Source organism: Peromyscus eremicus, chromosome 9 (genome assembly GCF_949786415.1).
Source record: "Peromyscus eremicus chromosome 9, PerEre_H2_v1, whole genome shotgun sequence".
NCBI classification, from domain to species: Eukaryota; Metazoa; Chordata; class Mammalia; order Rodentia; family Cricetidae; genus Peromyscus; species Peromyscus eremicus.
In genome coordinates this window covers 80478480-80498985 of record NC_081425.1, presented here as the reverse complement: position 1 = coordinate 80498985, position 20506 = coordinate 80478480, and the positions used below count along the sequence as shown (strand labels likewise).

The 20506-nt window shown below is 41.7% G+C and overlaps 1 protein-coding gene across 4 annotated transcripts in view; it reads left to right on the top strand.

The window, feature by feature from the left end:
• Positions 1-20506, top strand: part of Kcnma1 (potassium calcium-activated channel subfamily M alpha 1) — a 715240-nt gene that overhangs the window by 652204 nt on the left and 42530 nt on the right. For all 4 annotated transcript variants that reach the window (XM_059273863.1, XM_059273862.1, XM_059273861.1 and 1 more), the window contains one exon: positions 20247-20360. In XM_059273863.1, the coding sequence (XP_059129846.1) occupies positions 20247-20360 (114 nt within the window). The remainder of the gene's footprint in view (positions 1-20246; positions 20361-20506) is intronic.

Below are 20506 nucleotides of genomic sequence, written 5' to 3'. Positions count from 1 at the left end.
AAATGGTTAATGAACAGGCTAAAGGTTCATTGTATCTTGTGTCTCATTCCACAAAGACCAGGACCGTCAGCTAATAATGAAAAGAGAACTGTTTTTTGTTTTTTTTTTCACCTAACATAAGGAATCCATTCCTAGGAAACAGAACTGGATCTGCAGAGAGGGTGAGCATCTTCTCATCATGTACTAAAGGAAAGTTACTGGCCACCATGATCTCTGTGATGAGAGGCAGATTGAATGAGAGGAGCCCCGTGGTCCTTTATAACTGAAGTCTCTGGAATTTCCTTGGTTTTTATTACACAGGGGTCTGCATTTTATATGTTCTGTAGCCTTGCTCCAGAGGGAAGAGTTGTGGTGTTTGGCAGGACTGGGGTCACGGGTCTCTTAGTGGAGGTGTTCACATCCTTCCTGAAGGGTGCTGTCTTTGTGTCTAAAGATGCAGTGTGGCCAGTGCAGGGCGAGCATCTCCACATCTGGTGCTTCCATTAGAGTGACAGACCACCCCAGCCCCGACTCCCTTGTCACTACTCTTCAACACCTGCCCTTCCCACTTTCTGCTCTTCTACTTCGCTGGGCCTGGCTTCCTGCACACGCAGATCGCAGACACACCTTATGCCCATTTCCTCCTACCCAGCCTCCCTCTCTGAAATCAGAGAAGCATTTTTTCAGCTGCTCCTGTATAGCATTTCATTACCACAATATTCTCTCTCAATTCCGAAATGGCAGTGGGGGAGCGCCGTTTCTCTTTATGCCCACTGAACGAACGAAGCTCGGCACTAAAATATTGTCCTTCCGTTGGAACTGAAATGGCTGTTGGCTTCCATCCCAAAAACCAGAAAGACAATTCTACTTAACTGTTTAGAGATTTATACATACCACACTGGAGTAGCCTCTAGGTAGTAACTTTAGATACCCAGCCCAATAATTTTCTTTTATTGGTTTGTGATTTAGATCCTATTTGGAATCCTCTATAATAAGAGTAGTACATTTCATTAAAAAAGCTTACTAAACAATAAAGAAAAGTCTGGCTTAGGGCTTTGAGAGGGTCTCAAGTACAGAGAGGGGCCTGCCCCATTAACATTTCTTCTGCAGACTTCCCAAGATGAATCTCGGCCCGCTAGTGCCGATATGTTTGGCAAAGCAGCAGTTGCAACTACTCTGTAAATGGCTCCAAGTTAGGGGAATTTTTCCTACCCAGCATATTTCATCACATGAAAGAGCCTCTTAAGACCGGCCCTTCCTGTTCTGGTGATACATTCCTAGTGAGAGAAACAAGGATTGACCAGAGCCATTGCAACAGGAGACTGAGAAGTGTGGACCACCTTCTGAACTGTACTGGATGCCTTCCAAACATGAAGCGTATGTGTGTGTGTGTGTGTGTGTGTGTGTGTGTGTGTGTGTGTGTGCATGTGAACATGCAGGATGCAGTTATACATATATGCACCTGTAGGGGCATGTGCAAGAAGATCAGAGGTCAACATCAGTTATCTTCCTAAATTGCTCTCCTTCTTTGATTGTGAGCCATGGTCTCTCATTGAACCTGGAGCTCATACTTGGGTTGGTTGGTTGGTTTTTAACTGGGGTGCTGTGGATCTGGACTCAGTTCTTCACACTTACGCTTCAAGCATGTTACCAGTGGAGCCATCTCCCCCACTCCAAAGGTCTCTCTTAGTGGATGAAAATGGGAAGAAGAAGTTAAAAATGGGAAAATCATTTTTTTCTTCCAACTGTGCACATTGCAGGTTGGCTTCCCTGTGCAGAATGTGCCTAGCCTGGGCCAACAGAGTCAAAGGGAATCTTAGCTTCAGAGACGGGAAAACAGATGTGGCAAAGTGTTAGGAAGGGACTATCCGCATTGCCTAAGCATCAGGCTGTCACATGTTAGCTGACTCCTGCAAATGTGTGTGCCCCGTCCATGCTTCTTTTAAAAACTGTGATTTCTTTCTGTCTAGTTCAGGGGAGCCCTGCACCCCCACTTTCACATACAATATTCTATAATCGCCCTGGAAGCCTGTTGAGGCAGAGGTTACACTCTTCATTTTAAAGATGAGAAAGTGAAGTTCAGACAAACTAAGCCCCTTCCAGTGTCTGAGTTAGTCAAGAACAAACATGGAGCTGGTCTCCAGACTGATGATGGTAGAGAGGGCATTTTCCTGACCGCACCAACCTGCTCGCTCCCATTGAGATAAGTGTTACCTGTGTTTTGGTAAGAAAGGTCCTTGACTCTGTATATCTACTTTTAGGGGTTTTCCTTGAGGTTAAACATTCCAGGGAAGAAAGTATCCAAATACCTTGCCCCTAAATTGCCTTTGTTTCCAAAGGGCCGAAGATTGTCTTGAATCTTTTTTTTTTTTTTTTTGTCTCAATGAATCTTTTGTGGGGTGGTAGTCCCTGGCTCTCCCTACCACAGCAAGAAGTCCTGGGGATCTTTTGGGTTGAGTCTTTTGCTCCATCAGTTGTACAGACAAGAGCAGAGGTGGAGGAAATACTCAGCATTATGCTGAGTCTGGCTTCCTGAAGAATAGATTTGTCTGAACAGGTTTTTTTTCTCCCCAATGAATATGGATTGGATGAGCAGTGGAGTGGGCTTACTAAAGTGATTGTCATGCAAACTTGAAGGCCTGTGTGGTACCAGACCTATGTGAAATAGACAGATGTGGTGGCATGCATTTGTAATTCCAGTGCTGGGAAGAAGAGAAAAGTGGATCCCTGGTGCTCGGTGGCAGGCTAGCCCACCTAGCCTGGTCAGCAAGCCTCAAGCCAATCATTAGGCCCTTCTCCAAAAACAAGGTTGATGGCACTTGAAGAAAGACACCAGAGATTGGTCTTTGGCCTCCACACACACACACACACACACACACACACACACACACACACACACACACACGATCACCCCAACACAATGAGCACACACGTGTATACATACACACTTAAATGGATTGACTATGGAGATGTCAGAAAAAGTATGGGACATTTGAGGCTTGGCTTTTACTTTCTTTTGTAGAGAAATGTTCAAAATATTCTAGGCTTATCTGCAGATTCTGCTTCCCAGGTAGAAGGCTCAGTAGAAAGCATCTGGTGAAAATGAGCATGAACTTCAATTTCCCAAAGCCTCCATATTCAGCTCCAGAAATGGTCCAGATAAATGGTGTGTGGACTTCACGCAAAGTTATATAGTCAAAGAAGACAGAGGAAGTCTGTTATCCTATGGATTCTGTCTCTGTTCTATCCCCACACCCTTTCTTTCTCTTTCTCCCTTCTCCCCCCCCTCCTCCCACCATTGAAATTCTGGATAAGGGAGGATTGTGGATCAACCAACAGTTCCTTTCTGTGAACCAGTTTCCCTTATACTTAATGCTTTTCTCTTACACTTGAGGTTAACATCTCTGTTCGTGTCATCATGAATCTAATGGGAGCTCTACAGACAGAAGTGACAGAGACATGTACAATAAGTTGTATGGCATCATTTAGATGCACATAATTAATGATATTGGGTTTGGTACATTCCAGAGCACCCTGTAAATTTCCTAATGTGAGCCATTTGTAACTTCCTGCGACATGATTTAATCCACATGCTGGAAATAACATATGTGCCTCAAGCTAGCAAGTGAGCATGCCAACCGTCTAATGCATTTTCGCCTCTATCTGTTCTTTTACCAGCAAAAACTCATGTGAAGCTCTCAAGCCTTTGTTTCTTTTCTCCTAAGTGACCCTGCAAAGAAGGCATCTAATTTACAAATGACTTTAGTTTGGGAATTTTTAAAGCACTTAAAGATATTGATGAGTTGTAAATGCTTCAATTGAATTTTATGGAAAAAAATATATTCCGAAAGAAAAAATAATCCCTGCTTTCTAGACAAACATATCTGTCATTGAGCATCGTGTTACACGTGTCTAGTAAAGATTTTCTACCAGGTATCTTAAGGCCATGCAGATGGTATGGTGTCATGTAACATGCCATGAGATGGCAGAGGTTGCTTTGGGTTGCGATCAAGTTTAATCAGAGCATATGTTAGTTTTGGATGAATAGCTTGGGTTCAAATCTATCTCTGCCACTTACTAGGCCTAGACAAACCCTTCAATCTCTGTGTCTCATTTTTCTCATGGAGCATCCTAGCTGCCTCTGGGTCAAGTTGCTATCAGAGTGAAATCAATGTCTGGGCCTTTCTAGTATCCTCAAAGTACCTTTAAGTAAGTCAGAAAAAAAAAAGTTTCTCTTTTGTCAAGATATCTCACTTTTCTCTGTTGAGTTGATTCAGGTTAGTTTTTCATTATTGAATTGTACTGGTTCCTTATTTGTTTTTGGGGATATTGACTGCTAACCAGATACCTGGGTATCAAGTAATTTCCCTCATTTTGTACAGTACCTTTTCATTTGTTTGATGGTTTGTTTCCCTTGCTGTACCAGAAGCTTTTTAGTGTCCACAAATTCCACTGGTGTATTTTTGCTTTTGTTACCAAGTTTATATGTTTTAGTCAAAAGCAACAAATTGCTGAAGTCCACATCAAAGAGTAGCTTCCCTGTCTTGTCTTCTAAGAGTTCACTCTTTAGGTCTTAGACTCAAGTCTTTATACAATTTCAGGTTAATTTTTGTATGTAGGATAGGAAAAGGGTCCAATTTCATTCTCTTGCAATTGGAAATCCAGTTTTTATTATGTATTTCTTGAAGAGACTGTCCTGTCTCCATGATGCCTTGGTGCCTTGCTTACAGGTTAGTTAATCATGTATGGGTGGATGTGTTTTTGAATGAACCTACTAGCATTCAACCTTAGCTGAACAATGCAATCACCTCAAGGATCTGTAAGAAATCTTGAGCTGCTCAGGCCACATCCCAGAACAATTATATCAGACACTGGAGGTAGGATGCATCCTTCAGTGACTGCAACATGAAGTCCAGGTTGAGGAGCACTCATCCAGTCCCTGCCTTTCCCAAGATTACTGTTTCCAAACCGCCTATCAGAGTTGATGATTCATGGAAGTTTGCTCTCATAGAACTGGCAGCCTCGTGTGGGTGATGGCCGGGAAGTTTGGATGGCATGTAACAAACTTCATTAAAATGCAAGCATAATGAGACCTAAATTTTGATTCACAAACTTCCGTGTGGTTTCTGGTCCACCCTACACATCCTGATCAAAGAGAGCAGAAAAAAGCAACCAGCGAGTTGCCACTTGGGAGACCCACACAGATGGGCACAAGTAGTTCTTTGAATACCTGATTGGCACGGGGAAGGGAAGAATTCTGAAAATAAGTCAGACCACGTGACTGAAGGCAAGCAAGAAGGGTAAGTGCTGAGAGCATCATGGTTGAGGTTTCACACTTAAACCTACTTTTAATAGGCCCCTGGGTGATTATAAATTCATGGTGGCTTTCCTTTTATTGTGATTATGAGAGGGCTATTCTACACTGCTGAAGGAAGACATTACTATCACAAGAGTATTTCTCATCTATTTATTTGCATTTAGGATACTGAGGAATTAAAGGGGAAAAAACAACTCTTTGCAAGGAGCATTAATTATATGCCACACAAGGAAGCAATTGTGTCTATGTTATGAAATATTAAATCAAAATGCCTCCCATTCTCACACGTCCCAGAGATAAATACAGCCGTATTTTGAGGCCCCTCTCGGAGCTGTTTTGCCTGCAAATTTATTGTTTTGTCTCCATTTTCAGAAAGCCCTGTTTTCTGTGAAGTATAGCACTCTAGGTAGTTTTTAAGGCACAAACTCCTCCAGAGTCGCCTATGTTGGTAACAACTCTTATGTGGATGGTACACGGGGGATGGTGGGTTGATCGGCTCCTTTAAGATGACAAATGGGCGGAGAGGGTTATTGTCTTTGATTGCAAGCCTTACATCATCTGTATGTAGGAATAAGAGGGCCATACTTTATCTTTAGCCATTTTATAAATATTTAAGTCCTTATAGTTGCCTAAAGATATTAAAGCATATTTTACAGTAGTCGGAGTATAAATATTATATATAGCACAAGATACCAAAGTCATTTAATGAATTCATAATTTTCAGTTCACATTTATTGGAATGTGTTTTATGTTCTAAAAATCCCATTTAAAAAATAAGATCTCATTCTGCTCCCTGACAACATACCCAGCTTTGGCCAGCATTTGGGGTGGGGCCTTCGTCCTGCTCTGAGGAAGAGGCTTTCCCTTAGACAGCTGGCAGACAGGAAGTAGGGCCCTGGGGAAATATTCCCTCAATCTCTAAGCTTAAAAATATTCATCTAATGTTCTTTGAGCAAACACTTTTGGCTTATATAGCATCTCAAAGAGCAAAAAAAAAAAAAAAAAAAAAATTGAGATAGTGTCCTGATGCAGTCCAGGCTGACTTTGAACTGCCTTGATCCTCCTGCCTCCACTTCCCAAGCACTAGGGTTTGCAGGTATATTACTACCATACTTGGCTGAAACTTTTTTCCTGATTATCTTACCGAGGAGGGAAGAGTCAAGGGGAAGTTTGAAGTTATCCTATCCTCCTCTCCCCCAGCTCCCTTTTGTAAACAGGAAGGGGAGCACTGGTCACCAGGGCCCTGTGGTGACTCCAGGGCTTGATTTGGACCAAGGCTTCCCAGTGCATTCTGAACAGTTCTCTCTAGCAGAAAGAGTTCCTGGTGGGTTGTGTTTCCTTGGATTTGGGGATTGTTTGTTTGTTTTGCTTTCTCTCCTGTTCCCTTGATGCAGGGGAGTGGCATGTAGAGTCTAATTGCAGGTCTTTTCAATTTTCCAGCGAAATATAAAGACTTTCCTCTTTAATATTTCACAAAGTTTCTCCAGCTCCCAGCGGGAGTCCATGCTGGGTAATGTTTGCTAATTACCAACAACCAAACTAGACATACAGGCCTGGTAAATTACCTGACCCTTTCCATTTTAATGAGACAACAAGGATTTCACCAAGTGATGTTGTTTCGCTGGTTAATGGTGTCAGCAATGTTGTAATTGTGGGTGGAGACACATTAGCCGAACCGCCACATGTAGAAAGGGCTTTCTCTCAACAAGCCCTTTGGAGACTAACGCCATATAATCATTAAGCCTGTGTCGTTTGCATGCTGCTAATCACTTACTTTATTATCCCTCGTATCCATTGTCTTTCTTTAATTGCTCTTTAAATTAAAATTAAAAATAGTTTGAAAGCCCTCAATGGCTGGAATAGCATCTTGATTATGAAGATAACTTCAGGAAATTCAGGGGCTGGTGATGTATGGCCAGGATTAGGAGAGTCCTACAGCCGAGCGCTGCTGTGCTGAAGGCCTCGGGGGCCTAATTGTGGCAGTTTCTCTTTCTTTAGCCCATACTGTTTGTTTAATAAATGGTTATTTATGGCCTTTTTGGCCATTAGAGAAACTTCTAAGAAAGTACATTCTTTTCATAGGTCTGGGCACTAAGCAAAGGGGTGAAAATGAATGGAAAAAAATTCTCACACGTGAGTTTGTGAGAACATCCTAGGATATTCAGTTCCCATGCCAGTTTATTCTGGGTGGTGCCTACTTTGAACATTTGGGCTCTTGGAAGAGACCTGCACCTTAGAGCTGAGAGGGGCCTTAGGGTCATTCCCCCAGATGAAGGAACTGAGGCCATCCTAATCAATGGCCACAACTATAACCACAGGGCAGCAAATGAACATGCTTTGTTAGTGGAATGTATGCAGGACCCCTGGAGGGAGAGGGGACCATGCCTGAGGGCTGCTCCTGAGAGATAATATGGTTCTGTGCCTAGGGATGCAATTCACCAGCTGCTTGGTTGTCACAGTACAATCTGTGAGTCTCTTGGATGTATGCATCAGTATGTTGATAGATGGCTATGTGCTACCTTAAAAAGCAAACAGATGAAAAGCTAATTCCAATGAGATCTCTGCGGTCATTGCTGACTATTGAGTGACCAAACCGAGACTCAAAAATATTCTAGTGTTACACACAATGCGGCGCTCGTACCGAGGGAGACTTGAAACATTGCTTATGCCTCATTTTAAATATGGGAATATCAAGCATAATCTGTGTTGAATACCCATATGGAGTCCCTGAGAGTTGGAGGTTGATCTTGGACTAAAATCCATGCCTTTAGTTTTCTGTGTCAGCTTCATAACCAAGTTTTGATGAATAATAACTAGTTAAGAATAATAAGTAGTTAAAGTTAATAGTAAGTAGGTAAAGAGTCTGGAGAAATAGCTGAGTCAGTAAAGTGCTTACCATGCAAGCATGAGAATCTGAGTTTAATCCCCAGAAGCCATCTAAAGAAGCCAGCACTGTGGAATTAGAAACAGTGGATCCCTGGAGCTTTCTGGATGGCCAGCCTAGTTTAATTAGTGAATTCTAGGTCAATGAGAGACCCTACATCAAATAAAACAAGGTAGATGGCATCTTGACAAAAGACCTGGTACTGACCCATAGCCTACACTTGCACACGCAAATGCACACATAAACATGCGCACACATGCGTACACATATGAAAAGTTAATATTTAGAAATACTATTCTGTTAAAAGTTTGCTTCTGTTACTAACCCATTTATAATCTTCACGGCATGTTACTATTCCGTTTACAGATGAAGACACTGAGCCACAGAAATTAAGCAAATTGCCCGAGCCCACACACTAGAAACTGAAAGAGGCCAGGCTCAGGAATCAGTCTGTTGTGGCTCATTTCTGATTGTGGGTCGTGGTCAAAGTGTAGTTAGTGCTTATACTGCACATGGGTCAGGGGGTTGGAGTGGACTCTCAGGATTAAACTAGCACCATCCATATCCTCTTGTGGTAAAAACTTTGATGTGTGCACCCAGGCACACCCCTGTGCTTTCAAGATCCAAAAACCAGTTATACACTTATCCTGCAGCATAACCATGTATACAGAATATCCTTTATCCCTTAAGAGAAAAAAATTAAATGCTTTAAATTGAAGAACTGTTAAATGCTTGGCACCTCGGTGTCTTTCTTGGCTACGCACCTTTTCTCTAGGACAGTGGTTCTCAACCTTCCTAATGCTGTGATCCTTTAATACAGTTCCTCATGTTATTTATGGTGACCCCCAACTGTAAAATTATTTTTGTTACTGCTTCATAACTGTAATTTTGCTACTGTTATGAATAATATAAATACCTTATGTGCAGGATGGACTTAGGTTTTAAAGGGGCCATTTGACTTCCAGAAGGGGTCACAACCCAGAGGTTGAGAACCACTGCTCTTGGACCTTTCAGGGATAGCTGACTGAGGGTTGTCAGTGATGGGTATCTGCTTTTCTGAATTATGTGGCCAATCCATTGGCCATCTGGTAAACCCGTCCTTTACAGCTACTTAACTGTCTTTGTGTTTAAGATACTGTTGCTTGGTTGAGTTTCCTTGTGTGGTTTTGCTGCGTTGGCTATTGGTTCACACTAAACAAAACAACTGGGGCCCATTTGCTATTTGGTAGTTTTAAATGTATAAGGACATTTGAACTCCGTGACAAATGCTGGGAAACAAAGCCTACAGCCCCGAGAACGCAAAGGGACTGTTTATAATGAAAAGGTGGTTACATTTCCAGTCAATCTATCACTTTAATGAGCTCTTTGTATTTCTTTGATTAATGTTCACAAAAGGGGGAGAAAAAATTGATGTAATGGAAACAAAATGCTATATAATCTTGGCAGCAGGCAGGAGGATTTCTATGTGTTTTATTAGCACCCACGTCATATCACCCTCTTGCAAATGCATGTGTCTGCATGTGCCCTGCCATAGCAAACCACCAGTTTACTGGAAATACAATCTGTCATGAAAGATGAGACCTTCTATGAGGAGCCAAATGTCCTTTGTCCTGTTATGGTGGCAGGAAGAGGAAGAGCTTCCCAGAGCAGGGACAAAGAATAACTAATCGTGGAGAAAAGTCAGATCTGGTCTCTGCCATATTGAAATGAGGGGTCCACTAGGTAAGTGACAATCAAGAGGAGCAGATGGAAGATGCTTAAGCACATATAAACATTAGCATATAGTAAGTTCCTTCTTAGAACTTCAGTCTCTGAGAATGACCTTTTGAATCCTAGGGCTCAGCAATTGCCATGTCAGCAAAGCTACTCTCAGTCCATAAAGACCACATCCACACAAGGCTTTGAGATCACAGGGTTCTTTTTGCATTTGGTTAATTTTTAATTTTTAGATTGTCTCTTATTATCTACATGAAGGGTACTCACTTTAGAACATTTAAGAGCTCATATAAGTAAAATTTAGGAAGGCATGGCATATTTACAAGTTTCCTGTGTGTATATGTATGTGTGTATGTGTGAATGTATGGGTTTGTGTGTGTGCATGCATATGGAAGCCAGAGAGCAACCTCATGCTTCCTCAGACACTTTCCAATGTTCACTTTCTTTTCTTTTTTTTTTTTTCTCTTTTTTTTTTTTTTTTTTTTTTGAGATGGAGTTCCTCACTAGCTGGGAACTCTTTAAGAAGGCCAGGCTAGCTGGTTCGTAAGCCCCGAAGATCTGCCATCTCCAGCACTGATTTTACAAATCCGTGTCACCACGCCCAAGTGTTTTACATGGCTTCTGGGGATTGGAACCCTGTCTTCATGTTTCCAAGTCAAGCATTTTACTGACTGTGCCATCCCTCTAGGGCTGGCTAAGGAGCCTTATAATTTCACTGCTCAAATACAAGAAATATGACTTATTTATTGTTTCCTTAGATATAAATACTTCTTTACCTTCAAAAATGGATGGAACATTTGTTTTTAATGCCCTTAAGTATTTTTCTGCAAAATATCTTTTGGATGAATCCTTAACACAATTGTTTTCCTAAGGCTTGACATTCATGTTGTTCAATGTTGTTCAGGAACTGTGAAGACAAAAAACACTATACCAAGTAATTAATATAAGGGAATGACGGCTGTACACATATTTTATCAAAGCAAAATCGTTTCTAACAAAGGGCAGGTAAAATTTTAAGTCCCCTGACTCATGTTGACAAAGTACATCTTGTTTTAGAGTTGTAAAACACAGGAGAGGAAGCAAGACAAATAATAGATAAGCTGTAGACAATGGTATTACACTGTCCTTGCATACATGAAGACCTCTGACCAGGTGGATGGTAGGCTTCTTTCCAAATCTGTCGTTTTAGTTGTATTTCAATAGTGACTCCTTCCCTCCCTCTCCCACTTTCTTCCCTTTTGCCCCTCTTCATGCCTTCACCAGCCCTTTAGAGACAAATACTAGTCCATACATTCTTTAATGAGAGAGACTTCTTAAGGGGTGATGCTTTTTTTTTTTTTAACTTCATTTTATGTGCATTGATGTGAAGGTGTCAAATACCCTGGAACTGGAATCATAGAGAGCTGTGAGCTGCCATGTGGGTGCTGGGAATAGAACCTGGGTCCTCTGCAAGAGCAGCCAGTGCTCTCAACCACTGAGCTGTCTCTCCAGCCCCTGGGGTGACTCTTGACAACACATTGGTTTTATGTGTGCGAGATTTCTCTGAGTGCTGAATCTATCTTACAAAGAATAAAGATTGCTGGGCAAACAGCTTTATAGAAGAAGGTTCCTTGATTGGCTGGTTTCATTGGCTTTGCTTTGAATCAGATCCCAGAAGCAAAGTGGAAAAAGGATCAGGCATTTTAATTTTATTTTTATCTTTATTTTTATTTTTGCATCAGGTAGCATCAGCTCCCTAAAGTGCCAATGAAATACAGTCTCTACAAAAAAAAAAAAAAAAAAAAAAATCATAGCATGAAACAGATGTCGGTGCTACTTACTACAAGTAGAAAGAATTGGGGCAGGGGCACTAGCCCAGATTGTGTCACTGGTCACAAGCATGTGGGAAACTGATTGAAGAAGAAGTCATTTGATGGAACAACCCATAACATGGGCTAGAAAGATGACTCAGTGGTTCAGAGGGCTTGCTGTTCTTTCTGGGGCCCCGACTCTGTTCCTAGCACTCACCAGGCAGCTCACGACTGCCTGTAACTCCAGCTCCAGATCTGATACTCTCTTTGGCTTCTGCAGGCACCTTCACACAGGTTGCCTACACTCACATAGATAGACACACATATACGTAATTAATAGTACATTTAAAAAAAAAGAAAAAAGAAAAAAATCAGTGACATATAAACTATTCTGTGGAGATTTTTCCTAGTGATTGCACTAGTTGGGGCCATTGGGTGTAATAGAAATCCAACTGAGAAAGCTTAACTAGACAGATATCAGAGCTCTGCTTAATTTTTCATTTTTCATGTCCTGATTAATTTTAATTTTCCCTGTCTCATTCATCCCAAGGTGGACTAGTATATACTTAGTGAACATTGCAGCCTCAGTTTACAGTCCTCTGGCTGTGTGGCTGTGTACTCTTCAGTGTGTGTGTGTGTGTGTGTGTGTGTGTGTGTGTGTGTGTGTGTGTATTCCTGTGTATATATTCCTATATATGTGTGTGTGTATTCCTGTGTGTGTCTGTGTGTATTCCTGTGTATATATTCCTGTGTGTGTGTGTGTGTGTGTGTTCCTGTGTGTGTATATGTGTGTATTCCTGTGTGTATATTCCTAGGTATGTGTGTATGTATTCGTGTGTGTGTGTGTGTGTGTGTGTGTGTGTGTGTGTGTGTATTCCTATGTGTGTGCCCATAATGTGGCAGGCAGAGGTTGATATTAAGTGTCTTGCTTGATTGCTCTTCATTTTAATTTATGAAGGCTCCTCCTGGTTGGAGGCTCTGGCCACCCGGGGCTGCAAACGAGAAAGTGGTCACTTGGAGTCACCTGTGGGCAATGTCAGGAGAACTTGTCACCTTGGTAAATAATCTCTTTTTAAGTTTTTTTTAACTGCATAAATCCCTGACACTAGACTCCAACATCGGAAACCATTGAAAAAGCTGTGGAAAATATATACATCTATTGCAAGGTTAACCAAAAGTTCTTCTCTTTGACAGGAGTTTTCTGATAGCTCTTCCCCAAAATCTCTTTCCCCAACCAACCCTATAGGCATGGGTTATTTCTGCCCCTCCAAGTTAGAATGCAATTGCTCCTCTCCAACATAGAATTTTCTTTACTTGGGCTGCTGATAAATTTGTTGGCATACTCACTGCAGAAATGACTGCTGTGGCTATTACTGTAGTTGCTCAGGGGAGCTATTCAGATGCCTCATTTATTGGAGCTTAATAGATTAAAAGTCTAAATTGAGTCTCATGATATAAGCCTAATCAAGTTCTAATCTGCATAATTTTCCCATAAGCAGCAATGGGAAATTTGGATAATTGATGTTTCAGGAGTTGCCAATCATGTGTTAAATAGCACTGGTGCGTTTACTTATCAAAATATTTTTATTGATCCTCACTTCATCTGACATTTGGTTTGGGGATTTTTTTTCTTGCTGGCATTAACAGGAAATCTAATTCATCTCCTAGATGATGTAACACGAGATGTTTCTCTTGATTTTTAACATGTCTTTATAGATCATTTTTAACGGTGATCTTTCCTTTTACAACTTCATATTGAATACCTGTCTCAGCGAACCTCCATGACTGGGCCTAATTTATTTCCCTAGTTTAACGTAGCATATGGATTTCTAACCATCATTTATATGCACACAATAAAAGATAATTTGGCTCACCCTTCGAGCCAATTCCTTTATGTTAAATCTATGGGGATGGGGGAGGCACTTACCTTCATTTCTCCATCTAGTCTAAGGGAGGTGATTGATAAGAATTTCCATCTCCCTCTCTCCCTGGAAAGGCTTAGGGATTTAACTAGGGAAGATTTAGGAAGTACTTTGTGTTTCCCCCATGGAAAAGTACTGTACTAAAGCATTTATTATACACACTGAGCTGTGCAGGCTGCTACACCAAAGCAGGTTAAGCCTGACTGCAATGGGTCCCAGTTGTTGTGCGCTATTGTTTAAAAGTGAAAACAATAATGATAAAAAAAGTTAGTCTGACTTGTGTCTCAAACTTGCTTGCCAGCGTTGAAGAGAGAGGTAGGGGAGAGGAAGAGAGAGAGAGAGAGAGAGAGAGAGAGAGAGAGAGAGAGAGAGAACCACTGGATTATCTGTTATACATGGACTCTTAAGTCAGACTATCTGACTGTGACTCCCAGATCAGTTACTTTACACTGGGGTATCCTTCAGAAACTACTCAACTCTTCCCAGTACTATTTTCCCTTTCTAAAAGTGATAATATTAACTGGTCTCTCAGCTCATACAGTTGTGAGGAGCCATAATTGGAATGAGCCATGAAAACACCTTGGGCACAGTCTAGCGCACAGTGAGAAGCAAGGGTTAGTTTAGAGGAGCCTGCAAACAGGTTTGGTTTAGATCTGAGATCCGCTAACCAGATCTGACATCCCTGAGGCACACTGCCAACCCTCTCTATGGGTCATGATTGGGCTCTAGTTTCTTCTTCAACAAAAGAGTATTTATTTAGGATGGTCGTGAGAAGCTAAGTTGTGAGAACACAGTGCCCCTGCCATGCTATCCCAGTCTTCCTTCACCATTCTCAGTTACAGTGATCAGTGATCTCTACAGCATCCTTCCCTTTGCCTTGAAGCCCATTAAGTGAGTGACATTGGGCCTTTGCTCCTTTCTAGCACCCTCAGTCTGCATTGCTCCACAGAGCTCTTTTCTGGTCTACTAGTTTGGCTGAGTCATAAATAGCTTGTGCCTGGTCTCTTAGATGCAGCAAAACCCAGCATGCATGTATACACCATCAGTCAGAAATAATTAACTTTTTTTGCATACTTACACTCAGTTCTTTTTCCACGTTTTTAATTCAAGAGAAATTTTGTACTTTTTGAGATTACAATTGGATCACAACATTTCTCCCTTACCTTTCTACCCTCCCATATGCACATAAATACCCTTCCCCTACTTGCCTTCAAATCCATGGCCTTTAAAAAATTAATTGTTATTGTATGAATATATGCATATACATATATATATTCCTAAATATAACCTGTTCAGTTGGTATAATGCTACTTATATGTATGTTTTTAGGGCTGACCACTTGGCACTGGACACCAATTGTCATGCTCTTCCCTAGGGAAGACCACTGCTCACATTCCTAGCTTTCTTCAGTTGCCTATAGTTCTTAGCATAGGGCTAAGGCCTCATAGACTTGTCTCCATACAGTTTGGCTTGTCCATTGGCGTCATACTTGTTCAGTTCACATTTGGGCAAACACGTTGGTAGGACTTCATGAGTGTAACTTCTGACTTTACTAGGAGACACAATCTCACAGCAAACGTCCTGATCCTCTGGCTCTTACCATCTTTCTACCCCCTCTTCCACAGTGTTCCCTGAGCCTTAGGTGTGGGAGGAAACAATTTTTTAATCAATGAAAACCTTGATGTCACCTTTTCTGTCTTTTCTCCCAGCTTTGTGTAGGAACCATCTAAGTTCTTGTGTCAAATTATTTCATTCCAAGCCACCCTCACTAAAGTACAATGCTCTGAACTTTTCACTAACTAATGCTTCACCGTCCTTTCTTCTCTTTGGCTGAGACCTCACTTGCTCAGCCTATGAGACAACCAATATCCAGAGATCAGCTGCAGCTGATCCTTCCATTCAGTCCAGCAGGGATGATGTGTCCAGAACACAGGTACCAGAAAAAAAAAAAAAAAAACCAGAGTGATAAAGACAGTTTCAGGAGCCCAAAGAGCAAATGACTTCCAATTAAAGGGGGACAGAAAGTCTTTAAGTCTAGAAAAGAGAAGTTTCTAGAAGGGATCAGCAGTTGCTATTTGGAATTAACAGCCTTTCCTGTGTGAAGCTGAATACCAGTTTCCTATAAATCTGAAGAAAACCTCAGCCTTCCCAATATCCAGATTCCTTCTTGAGATGTTTCCAGCTATCTTATTATTATTACTATTTATTGTTGTTATTATTATCATTATTATTATTGCAGGACTAATCTATTTATAACAAAAACACCTGATATGATTCTTGGCTTCTCATTAGTTTTCTAAGATTTTCTTTAGAAAATCTGTCAAATGCTTTTCAGTTCTTTACCCATAGGAAAGGGTCTTGGCAGATGCTGGTCCTCTCCACAAGTATTTGTTGTGTATCTAGTATAACATTGTCATTGGTGGACAGCATTTTTGAATGCTTACTTCATACTAAGTTTGGCACATTTTACCTTAGCCTTCCATATTCCCTGTATAAGGGATACTTCTGATGAAGAATCAGAGACCTGGAGAGAATATTGTCTGTGCTGTGCTTTTATCTACAAAGCCAACCCAAGTCATGTGTATTGTCCTCTCCAAGGGTTAGGGGACATTATGGAAGAGGGGACAGAAAGAATGTGAGAGCCTGGAATTAAGAAGGGATGTGAAATAATGCCTTCTCTGCAAAACACAACCATTGTGTCATAGACTCACAGCAGCTATAGACGCCTGTGCTGAGTCTGTACAAGAATGGACCAATCAATAGGCAGATATGCATGGAGGCGGGACTCAGAGTTCTACCCTTCATGGACCAATCAACAGTCAGGCATGCATGGAGGCGGGACTCAGAGCTCTACACCCTCAGGAGCCAATCAACAGTAAGGCATGCATGCAGGCGGGACTCAGAGTTCTACCCCTCATGGACCAATCAACAGGCATGCATGGAGGCGGGACTCAAGAGTTCTACCCCTCATGGACCAATCAACAGTCAGACATGCATGGAGGCAGGACTCAGAGCTCTACCCCTCACTACTGAACTACTTGTTTCTGGTAAATTCAATGACAAGGGGAAACATAACCTTTAGTCATATAACCCTGATAACCCCATCAAGCTTCAATGGATAGTCCCAATCCAGTGGTCACACAGGTGGCCCTGATTAAACTAAGTGGGTGGAAAAGCAAAACCAAAAATCAGGCATCTGAGAAAGGGATGGAGAAGAGTGGGAGGGAGATAATCAAGGGCACTGGGGAGAGTAATCAAATTTATTGTACACATGGCTGGAATAGCCAAATAACAAAATAACGCAATAAAAATATCTTTAAAAAATTAACAGACATCGGGAAATAAAGAACCAGAATTTGAACCCATGACCTCCAGTTTCAAGGCTGTGTTCTTCACTAGTCCCTTTTATTTCTTCTCTAGGAGTCAGGCCTCTTAAGCATAAGCCAGAACCCCAACTAAACAGTAAACTCTCTGGCCTAATACTCTCCCATGGCACATGAAATGAGAATATCTGGCCTGAGACAGGGTCAGTCAAGGTGGTGATGCTTGATGCTCAGTGGATAACACAGATGCGTGCCAGGCACAGGGGCCTCTGAAGACTGGGACTGGGGGTGGGGCTTCCCTGGAAGGCGAGGAGGTAGTCTGGGGAAGTCATATCTAGCTCCATGGAGTACGGTGTTAACATATTAAAGAATCAAGAGCCGAAGAAGAACTCAGGCAGTCCACAAATTCACCTTGAATCTTTTCTGAGGTTTCTTAGTCTCGCTCTCTAACACTGACATTCTTAATGGTTTCTTTGGGCGAAATGAAGGATTGTCTCCCATGTTGGAGCATTTCCCAGGTTTTCTGGTCTCTGGCTGCAGATCCCTGGTGTATATGCCTCATGTCGCGGCTTGTGCAAACAGAACAGCAGTGTTGTTTGATGTAGAGATGTAAAGTGATGCCAGCATTGAAAGGGGCGGAGACCTGAACATTGTTAAGACCTGCTTTGTCAACCATGACTAGAATGATGACATCTAAGGTATCCTCCTGCTTCATGCCTTCAGATGGAATACAGGTCATTTAGGAAGTCTGCAACACCTGGCACTTCAGAACATACTTTTTCTACAGTAGGCCCCTAAGGGAGGAAACAATGCTAATCAAGTCTGAGTCCTTACTATGACTATATGAGAGGAAAGGAGAAAAATCTATACATTCGTTAATTTTGCAAACCCAGTGTGAAGGCCGAAATGTTGCGAAGTAGGAGGTGGTGTGATATTTCTAAAGTTCTCATGTCAACATTAGTATCCTGTTCTTGGGGTTACAGATGGAGAGATAGACCTCCAGGTAAAGGGTATCTGGCTACCCATCAGTTTGTAAGTTGCTGATGCTGATGGAACCAGTTTTGGAGTCTGGGGGGGGGGGAATGGAATATGAAAGGAGAGTGAAAGAGGCCTAGGAAGGAAGCATGCCACTTCCTAATGAAGGTTTCATGCAAAGGGATTGAGTCTTTTCACAGCTGAAAATGGAATCTTTAAATAAGATAAAATAAAAGGATGCTTCAGCTTGTTGCAGGCTCTGCAATGAAATACAGCTTTCTTGATACCGTGTGACCTGTATCTCTGCCTGCTTTATGGGTGCTACTCCTTGAGGAACACACCCATATTTTCTCCAGTCAGCGTCTGATGGTGGATGTCAAAATACAGGCCATGTATTATGCATATAGCATTACCGATGGAAGGTGTTCACTTGTCAAGTTGAAGAAAGTCAAAAACGTCACATCCACTGAATCTGCACAGCTGTCACTTGCAATTTTTCATGCTTTTGAATGCCACTTCTGATGAAAACAGTTTATTTCTTCCCCTTCACTGTTCGAAGGGAAGAAACAGCTAGCATTTAAAATGCATGCTCCTGGTTATGCGGTTGGCTGGAAAATAGACACATTCCAAAGTTTAGCAAGAATGAACACTAGCTCGTTGAATGTAACTTGGTCTGTTTGAGGTGTCATAATACTAAAAAAAAAATTAAGTGCAATCGGGAATGGATACTCTTTTGTTCTTCCTGAAAGTATAGCACTTGATAAGATATTTAAATAAAGAAGAGCAGAAAATGAGAAAGCCCCCTCAAAAGTCTCTGGCATTTTGTTCTTGTAGACTTCCCAAAGGATAGGCAATTATTGAGCACCAGACATTACCCAAATGCCAGAATCAGCCCAGCCTTGTCCCATTACTAAGTAGTGACTGTAAAATGTGGTCCTATGATCAATTCAGAGAAGCCAAGCAAATATCTTTGTACCTTTAAGTCCCTCGTTTATTGGTGAGCCCATATAGACATGAGAAACCAAGGAATCAGGCATAGCGGCACACACTTTTAATCCCAGCACTCAGGAGGCAGAGGCAGGAAGATCTTTGTGAGTTCAAGGTTAGCCAGATCTACTAAGTGAGTTCAGACTAATCATGGCTACACTGTAAAAACCTTATCTCCAAAGATATTTTTTTAATTAAACAAAAATTAAAAACACACCAAAGAGAATGATAGCACACAGCTAACAGATTTAGTTGCTGTGAGCTTCAGTTGGAAAATGAATTTCTAAGGAGCGCAGGCATGATGTGAAGAACTTTCCCATCTTTGTGTGTCTTTGCCTGCATCCTTAACAAGGTACTCAGTGGACTTGGCTGGAAGAAGTTTTGCTCTTACTAAACCTGATATTTCAAATCTTACCTTTTTTATAAATTTTCATGATGTCTTGATACTGCCAGGTCGGTTACCTCAGGAATTCAAGGCTAGTTCATTACTACTCAGTTCTACTCAGTTCAGACAGTAGCAGCAGGTAACTTTTGTATTTAATAGCTGTTCATCCTAGTTGGAAGATGGATGCTGTGGGTCTAGGTAGTGAAGGCATAGGAAATAGTGTCTAGGGGGATCAAATGAGGTGTCTTCCTTTGCATGTCTTTTTAAGACCAAGGAACAGTTGCTGAAAGCCTCCAAGCAGATTTGCCCTCAAGTCTCACCAGCCAGAACCATGTCAAACCCAGGGCCTAAGTTCCTCAAGAGCAGAAGGAAATACAATCAGTTGGCTGAGGAGAATGGTCAGAATGAGCTTGGCTAGGCCGTGGTAGCAACACACGAAACATTTCAGTGGTTGGAAGAGCCGTCATTGTTTTTTCCGCTTAGAAGGTTTTATGGGTCAAGGCAGTTGTCTGAGGCTGCTGTCCAGATTCCATCTCCATAGTGACCCATGACTCCATATTAGATGTGGTTTGGGAAGAGAAGGATAAGACAAAGCCTTAGACCAGAAGTGATGTGTGTTTCTTCACTCACTTTCCATGAGCAAGAGCATTTTGTATGTCACATAGTCCTGCCTTCCTAAGGACAATTAGACATAGTGAGTGGTAACTACTTGTAGGAGAAGGGGAATTATAAGTAGGATATATAATGTTATGTCTGGAATTTTAGGAAGGTATCAGATTAAGTTAAAATTGCTTCAAGTGTATTTCCTATAATGTTCTTGAAAAAAAAAAAAACCCTCAGATTTTTATCTTATGTTAATTGGTGACCTGCCTGTCAATAATGTGTACACGGCATCTTAAGGGTTCTATATGTATACTGTCCTTTTATCATTTCCAGATTTTCTACTTCTCTGAATTTCTCTCCACTAGGATTCACACCTCCTGGAATGGACAGATCATCTCCTGACAACAGCCCGGTGCATGGAATGTTGCGCCAGCCTTCCATCACAACAGGAGTCAACATCCCCATCATCACAGAACTCGGTAGGGAGTCATTGTCAGCTCCGTGGGTGGGGGGTTTGGTCTGAAAGACCCTGGAGAATATGGGGAGGTTGGCCTGTGCTTAAACCCTTTGGTCCTCATAGGTTTGTAGTGGAGTAGTGAAGGTGAGGTACAATTAGAGATACAGC